The sequence below is a fragment of the Rhincodon typus genome, chromosome 24 (assembly GCF_021869965.1).
Source record: "Rhincodon typus isolate 14 chromosome 24, sRhiTyp1.1, whole genome shotgun sequence".
Lineage (NCBI taxonomy): Eukaryota > Metazoa > Chordata > Chondrichthyes > Orectolobiformes > Rhincodontidae > Rhincodon > Rhincodon typus.
Window position 1 is genome coordinate 628,568 of NC_063355.1, and position 8,956 is coordinate 637,523.

The 8,956-nt window shown below is 44.5% G+C and overlaps 1 protein-coding gene across 1 annotated transcript in view; it reads left to right on the forward strand.

Annotated features, from left to right (window-relative positions):
• si:ch211-225b11.4 overlaps window positions 1-8,956 on the forward strand; it is a 226,885-nt gene that overhangs the window by 72,769 nt on the left and 145,160 nt on the right. Inside the window, exons 9-11 of the mRNA XM_048611680.1 lie at window positions 2,605-2,747; window positions 3,126-3,332; window positions 6,297-6,538. Coding sequence (XP_048467637.1) covers window positions 2,605-2,747; window positions 3,126-3,332; window positions 6,297-6,538 — 592 coding nt within the window. The remainder of the gene's footprint in view (window positions 1-2,604; window positions 2,748-3,125; window positions 3,333-6,296; window positions 6,539-8,956) is intronic.

Sequence of the window (8,956 nt, forward strand, 5' to 3'; positions counted from 1 at the left end):
TCCTCCCTGGACTGACCTATCCCCTCCCTAACTCCCCACCTACACTCACCTTTACTGGCCCCATCCCCGCCTCTTCGACCTGTTTGTTTCCTCTCCACCTATCCTCTCCTCTATCCATCTTCTATCCGCCTCCCACTCTCTCCCTATTTATTTCAGATCCCCCTTCCCCTCCCCCTTTTCTGAAGGAGGATCTCGGCCCGAAACGTCAGCCTTTCTGCTCCTATGATGCTGCTTGGCCTGCTGTGTTCATCCAGCCCTGCACCTTGTTGTAACAAGATAATGCCTTATTTAAACACTGTTAACCAATTGTTCCAACACGGGCAGCATTCCATAAACATACCCTTTGGCAAAAATGCAATTCAGCAAAATAGTTATGATTGTTACGTGCTTTGTATCTCCAGTCCAGAAGAAAGAAACAGTCTGTCCCTTTTGATTTTTAGAGAAAGCAGCAGCAGAGAACTTTCTCAATTAACTGAAAGCAAAATTAGGGACATTGCTGGGCCTGTGTGAGCCCTGACTCTGTCTACTCATGATTCTTTTGTCTCACTTAAAAAACCCCAGGGAGAACTCTAAAGCTGTTTACAAACTGCTTATCTCAAGGAGACATTTCGGAACCACTGTGGCAACACCTCTCTGCAAGAGAAACAGCAAGAACACATATCTCTTAAAGGCACAGTATCAGCACATTCGGGTGATGTAGGCTTGACGGCGAATCCAATATGGTTTATTCCCTGTTGTTGGGGTCATAGAGACACAGTATCACAAAAGGAAGCCATTTGGCCCATCAGATCTATGACACTCTCTATAGAGCAATCCAGTCAGTTCCATACCCTCAACCTATACAAGTTTATTTCCCTTAAGTGCCTGTCTAATTTCCTTTTAAATGTACATTTATGTCCACTTCCACCACAGTGTACAGTAACTTTCAGGTTTTCCTCACAATATTTCAACATTTCTTCCTCACAATCCATCTTGCCCAAAGCTTTAAATGTGCGTCTCCAGGTCCTTGTACCTTAAGGCTTTTATTTGTCTACCCACGTGTTGCAGTCTATCCCGTTCATTCCTTTATTATGTGGCAATTTATCAGATTCCTCTTAAGTTCAAATACACTGTGTCGACCACACTGCCCTCCTTAGATCAGCCTGAGCCTTATTAAAAAAGCTCAACCACATATTACTTTTTCATTTAAAACAGAAACATGCTGAATTCCTAAATTACATTTACATAAGGAGTGTTAATTTAGAACTAGATTATCCATTCTAAAAGCTTTTAATACAATTGAAGTCAAACTGACTGGCCTACATTTGCTGAGTTTATCTTCACATCATTTCTTGAACAAGGGTGAAATATTTGGAACTCACCAGCCCTCTGGCACCGCCCCTTCATCCAGGGAGATTGGAAGGATTATGGTCAGAGTCTCTGTATTTTCCACCCTTACTTCCCTCAGAATACTGCAAACCTTTGTTTTAACTGGCACCTTATAAATCAACACTCTCAATAAACCAGCAAAAATTATATACAGCATCTCAAAGTTTTCTGGAAGTTTACTGTATTATCCCAGTCTCTGCGATGTCTGAGTATCAGCTGAGGGTGCAACTGAGAAGGCCTCTGCTGGTAAGTTTTATTTAAGGCAAAGTTGCAATATTGTTTATGTGATTTATGCTGTAAATAAGGTATAACAGTGATGTGTATTCCCCCTACATTGCGTTTCTATGACTTAGAGTGTGTTTTTATATTGAATACGTGGACTTCTTGATCAACTGGAATATTTGATCAACCAGTACAGTCTTGGTCCCATAGGTGCCAGTTAATTAAAAAGTTTGCCCTGTAGTTGAATACGTTTCCTCCTGTCTATAGCTTATCAACTTGTAGTAAAGATAGCCTTTCTGTTAGCTTCTGTTTAGCATTCTTAACCCATCCAGTGTGTCAACCAGCTCCTCCCTCACTTGGTAAAGAGAGATGTAAAGTACACATTTAATACCTCATCTGTCTCCCTGCCTCTATACATAGATTCCATTTATAGTCCCTTATCAGATCCATTTATTCTCCTACACCTTTTCTCTATTTATAAGCTAGATCACTTGTTAATTTTAAATCTGAGATTGATATGGATGTATCCCACTCCTATGACACATCCAGAGCCCAGTTCACCCACATTACAATACATTGTGATCTCTTAGTGCAGCCATTACACCAGATACTGCAAATCCTCCATTCATGGCCTTCCAACTGTGACTATACTGGCTGACGTGAACTTCCTGAGATTCAGAGATGAGATATCCCAGCTTCAAATAGCTGCCTTCATCTACAGCTGTTGGGCTTGGCCTAATTGGGAACAAAAAGCATGTCTCCATTTGACATAAATTTACTGTAAACTTAATTGAGGATATTTAAGGACTCAGCTGTGCACCAGAACTATTTCTTAACATGAGACATCTCCTGAGTGTCCAAACTTTGGGAATTAAAGGTGTACTATTTGTGAAATTGTCTATAGACCCTTTAAACATTTCAAACACTTCTTCAGTGTTGCTGGATTTAAAACTCAACATTGTACTGTTTTGTGTTCACAGTGTTTCTAAACAATAACTAAACTCCTGTTCACAGGTCACCTGTGTGTTTTCCTCTACAGCTTAATTCCTCAAGAGCTTCAGGATGTGGTGAAGAGTCTGGAAATGAAGCTTTGGTTGGTGAGCCCAGCGCAGCGCTGTCCACTGATCCAAGCTGCCTACCTGAAGATAGTTTCATTGGTACTGAGTTTGTGCAGTGAAGAGTTCTTGTGCAATCTCCAGCTAGTGCTTCTCGCTGAACTGGAGACTTCTCCAACCAGGCTGATGGTAGAGTAACTATTTATGCTCTAACTGAATACTAGAGAGAACATCTCATAACAATAATGTATGAACATGCAAAAAAAATCACTGAAGTGAAGGGTGTATTGTGACCTAAATGTCTGAGCCCTCTCCTAGTAAAAGCTGAGATTGTATTGCAGGTTGTGCCACTCTTGCCATTGCAACATTATTAATGCCAGTAGAGCTCTATTTATGCCATAATGTCAGTTTATGCTGATGCTATAAGCTGATGTATCACTGATACCTGTGTTTGTGACCTATGATAACTTTTCTGTCTAGATCGGCTCTGGGATATTTCGGAGAGCTACAACTCACTACCTGTGTGCCGAGGCAGTGCGTGCAGGAAATATACACCAGCTGGAGCGGATTGGCAGGTTGTTATTGTGTGAAGACCTTGACATCCGCCTTGCTGTCCTCACCTGGATCATGCAGGATCTCAGTTGCAAGGATCAGCTGGCTGGCTGCTGGATATTAAAACTTCTATTGGTATAGCAATCATTCCATTTCTCAACCCTTTTTAGTTTATTCATAGTGATGTCTAAGCCACCATTTATCGCTCACCACTAATTGCCCGCAGGACAGGGACAATAAGACCATAAGATATAGCAGCAGAATTAGGCTATTCAGCCATTGAGTCTGCTCTGCCATTCGATCATGGCTGATATGATATGACTCCCTTATTAAATCAAGAACCTATCTATTTTTGTCTTAAATATGACCTCTATGACCTGCCTCCACACCCCACTGTGGCAATCAGTTCCACAGATTAACCACCCTCTGATTGAAGAAATTCCTGCTTATCTCAGTTCTAAAGGGCCGTCACTTCACACTGAGGCTGTGTCCCTGGGTCCCAGTCTCTCTTATTAGTGGAAACATCTTCTCCGTGTCTGCTGTATCCAAGCCACTCAGTATCTGTAAGTTTCAATCAGATTGCTCCCTTATCCTTCCAAACACTGAGTACAGACCCAGCGTCCTCAACTGCTCCTCATATGACAAGCCCTTCATCCTCAGAATCATTCTTGTAAACCTCCTCTGGACTCCTGCAACACCAGCACATCTTTCCTGAGATACATGGCCCAAAGCTGCTCACAATATTCCAATTGTGTTCTAACCAGAGACTTATACAGCCTCAGCACTACATTTCCTGCTCTTGTATTAGAGTCCTCTTGAATGCTATATTACATTTGCCTTCTTAACCACCAACTGAAGCTTTCTGTTAACCTTAAAAGAATCCTGAACTATTACCCCTAAGTCCCTTTGCACTTCAGATTTCTGAAGCCTTTACCCATTTAGAGAATGGTCTACACCTTTATTCCTCCTACCAAAATGTATAATCTCACACTTTTCTGCATTTTATTCCATCTGCCACTCCTTTGCCCACTTGCCTAGCATATCCAAGTCCTTCTGCAGCCTCCCTGCTTCGTCAACACTACCTGTGCCTCCAACTATCTTTGTTACATCTGCAAATTTAGCAACAATACCCTCAGTTCCTTCTTACGGATTGCTAACATATAACATGGGTGCAGTCCATCTGGTCCGGGTGATTTATCCGCCTTCAGGCTTTTCAGCTTCTCCGTAGTGATGGCCACTACAGTCAACTCTGCCCCTGACTCTCTTGAAGTTCTGGTTTGTTGCTGGTGTCTTCAACTGTGAAAATTGATGCAAAGTACCTAGTCGGTTCCTCTGCCATTTGTGTTTCCCCCATTACTGCTTCTCCAACCTCATATTCCAGCAGTCCAGTATCCACTCTTGCTTCTCTCTTACCTTTTAGATATCTAAAAAAATCTCTTGCAATCTTCTTTTATATTACTAGCTAGCTTATTCTCATATTTCATCTTTTACCCCCTTATTGCTTTTTCGGTTATCATCTCCTGGTTATTAAAGGCTTTCCAATGCTCTGGCACTTGAGAGTCAACCACTGTGGATCAGGAGTACATATAGGCTATGTTGGATAAGGATGGCACACTTCTTGAAGGTGTCTACTTTCCCCCAGGGTGCTGTTCCTGAAGGTGCTGACTCTCTCCGAGGTATGGTTCCTGAAGGTGCTGACTCTTCTTGGATACAGTTCCTGAAGGTGCTGACTTTCCTGGGGATATAGTTCCTGAAGGTGCTGATTTTTCCTGGGGTCCAGTGCTATCACATCCCTCGTACAATGTGGATTCCAAAACACTTACAGTACTTTAGCTGTGGCCAAACCAATGTTTTATACAGTTCCAGCATCACTACCCTGCTCTTAAAATCTTTGCCTCATTTAATATAGGCAAATATCCTCTATGTCTTCTTAACCACTTTATCTATCTGTCCCGCTACCTTAATGTATGTGCACAGCCCGGTCCCTCTGATCTTTGGTGCTTCCCAATATCCTACCATTCATCAATTATTCCCTTGCTATGTTTGTCCTCTCCAAGTGCATCACCTCATTCCAATGAGAACTCCATCAACAAACACATTGAACTGCCCGATATACAAACCACTGAAAAACAGAATCAGAAGTAATGCCAACCACCCCAGCAAACTGAGACATATAAATAACAAGCAGGACAGAACACCAACGCTTCACCGGAGGTGCACTTAGCAGGGTGTTACCTAACAGTGTGACGAAACACACCAGTTCGGCAAGCAAGTCTACAACCTCAACCACAATCTGAGCTACAAATCTTCTCAAAAACTTTCAATGAATAACCTCACATTTATCCAGATTGAATTCCATTTGCCACTGATCAGCCCATCTAACCAACCCGTCTATATCGCCCTGTAATCTAAAGATGTCTTCCTCACACTTTACCACTTCACCAACTTTTGTATCGTTCATGAACTTACTGTCAACTCTCCTGAACAGGGACTCCAACACAGATCCCTGTGGAACCTCACTGGACATAGACTTCCAGTCACAAAAAAGCCCCTGGACCATTATCCACTGCTTGCTGTTACTCAGCCAATTCTGCATCCATTTTACCAAATTTCCTTGAATCTCTTGGGCTCTTTCTTTCACTATCAGTCTCTTGTGCGGGATCATATCAAAAACCTTGCTGAATTCCAAGTAGACTATGCTGAATGCGTTACCCCGATCTACATGTCTGGGCACCCTTTGAGAAATTCAGTCAGGTTGGTCAGACATGACTGCCAACAAAACCACACTGACTGTTCTTGATTAATCAATCCCTGCCTCTTGAAGTGCAGATTAATTTTTTGTTCCCTAGAATTGCTTCCAATTGTTTCCTCACCACTGAGGTTCGAGTGATTGGCCTTTAGTTTCCTGATTTATCCCTTTCTTGGTTCTTGAAGCTGCAGACTCTGTAAGGACAGGGAGTCTCCATTGTGTTGTTGATGTTATTTGCCTGTAAGGCTGACTCTCTGAGTGCATATCCTCAAAATTACAGACTGCATTATTTATTTGTGATAGTCAATAGTTTTCACTGACAGTCAGTGTTTTCTGTTTGGTCTGTGCAGAGCAACTTACAGTTGGTGTTATTGGAAGCGGAGCCAAGCTCGGAGCTCTTGAGAAGCTGGCTGGAAGCTATTGTGTTCCTGCAGGAAAACCTACATAAACTGGAGTCGAAGGCAGTGCCCGAAGATCTGAACCTGCGAGTGCACTGCATTGAGATATTGTTATCTAAAATAGAAGTGGCAAAGCTTGGACCCATTCTTCACAGTCAGGTCCTGCGTGCAATCAGTGTGCTGCTGGCTGAGAGGTGAGAACATCAAACTGCTGGTGAGTGGTGGCGAGAGCACTGCTTGAAGTGGGACGGTTAACATAGTTCATGACCCCTTGGTGAAGCTCGCTTCAGTGTCACACTGGGTTACAGTATTGGTGGGTATAGATTTGTCACTGTATAATGCTGGGATCTAGTACTGATGGGTTTAGAACTGTGTCACAATAGTGGGTACAGTACAGGTAGGGCAGATCTGTTTCTGTATTACACTGCAGTACAGCATGGGTGGGATAGGTCTGTCGCTGTATAATACTGGGAAATAGTACTGATGGGTACAGATCTGTCACTGTATAATGCTGGTGGGAATAGATCGTCTGGTGGGTCCAAGGCCCGAGATAAAGCAACGACTTACCTCACTTTAGTCGTAGAGCCATTGAGTAATACAGCATCGAAACAGGCTTTTCGACCCAACTGGTCCATGATGACCATGGTGCCCACTCAGCTAGTTCCAATTGCCCGCATTTGGTCCATGTCCCTCTAAACCCTTCCCATCCATGTACCTATCCAAATGGTTTTTAAACGTTGCAATTGTACCTGCTTCAACCGCTATCTCCAGCAGCCCATTCCATATACGCATCACTCTCTGCATGAAGAAATTGCCCCTCAGGTCCTTCTTAAATCTTTCCCCGCTCATCTTAAACCTATGCCCTCTAGTTTTCAAGACAACAAGGTATAGAGCTGGATGAACACAGCAGGCCAAGCAGCATCATAGGAGCAGGAAGGCCGACGTTTCAGGCCTAGACCTTCAATTCCCTATCCCTGGAAAAAGACTACGTGCATTCATCCTATCCAAACCCCTCATGGTTTTATACACCCGAATAAGGTCACTCCTCATTCTCCTACGTTCTAAGGAATGAAGTCATATCCTGGCCAACCTCTCTCTACTCAGGCCTACCCAGTCCTGGCAACATCCTTGTAAATCTTCTTTGCACACTTTCCAGTTTAACAATGTCTTTCCTATAACAGGGTGACCAAAACTGTACACAATACTTCAAGTGCGGCCTCACCAACGAATTATACAACTGTAACATAACATCCCAACCCCTATACTCAATGCTTCAACCAATGAAGGCTAGCATGCTAAATGCCTTCTTCACCACCCTGTCCACCTGTGACGCTGCTTTCAACGAACTATGTACTTGTACTCCTCGTTCCCTATGTTCCACAACACTGCTCAGGACCTTAGCATTTATTGTATAAGTCCTCAGATATAGTAGGAACTGCAGATGCTGGAGAATCTGAGATAACAAGGTGTAGAGTTGGATGAACACAGCAGGCCAAGCAGCATCAGAGGAGCAGGAAGGCTGACGTTTCGGGCCTAGACCCTTCTTCAGAAATGGGGGAAGGGAAGGGGATTCTGAAATAAATAGGGAGAGGGGGGAAGGCGGATAGAAGATGGATAGAGGAGAAGATAGGTGGAGGGGAGACAGACAGGTCAAAGAGGCGGGGATGGAGCCAGTAAAGGTGAGTTTAGGTGGGGAGTGAGAGAGGAGATAGGTCAGTCCAGGGAGGACAGACAGGTCAAGGGGGCGGTTAGTAGGTAGGAGATGGGGGTGGGGCTTGAGGTGGGAGGAGGGGATAGGTGGGAGGAAGGACAGGTTAGGGAGGCGGGGACAAGCTGGGCTGGTTTTGGGATGTGGTACGAGGAGGGGAGATTTTGAAGCTTGTAAAGTCCACATTGATACCATTGGGCTGCAGGGTTCCCAAGCAGAATATGAGGTGCTGTTCCTGCAACCTTCGGGTGGCATCGTTGTGGCACTGCAAGAGGCCCAGGATGGACATGTCGTCTGAGGAATGGGAGGGGGAGCTGAAATGGTTCGCGACTGGGAGGTGCAGTTGTTTAGTGCGAGCTAGAGAGGTCCAGGAAGGAGAGAGAGGTATCTCTGATCTCTGAAACCTCTCCATCTCTGATACCTCTCTCTCCTTCCTGGACCTCTCTATTTCCATCTCTGGCAACCACCTGGAAACCGATATCCATTTCAAGCCCACAGACTCCCACAGCTATCTAGAATACACCTCCTCCCACCCACCTTCCTGCAAAAATGCCATCCCCTATTCCCAATTCCTTCGCTTCCGCCACATCTGCTCCCAGGATGAGGCATTCCACTCCCGTACATGTCAGATGTCCTCGTTTTTCGAGGATCGCAACTTCCCCCCATCAGTGGTCGAGAACGCCCTCGACCGTGTCTCCCGCATTTCCCGCAATTCATCCCTCACACCCCCTCCCCGCAATAACAACCAAAACAGAATCCCCCTTGTCCTCACATACCACCCCACCAACCTCCGGATCCAACGCATCATCCTCCGACACTTCTGCCACCCGCAATCCAATGCCACCACCAAAGACATTTTTCCCTCCCCACCCTTATCTGCTTTCCGGAGGGACCACTCTCTCCG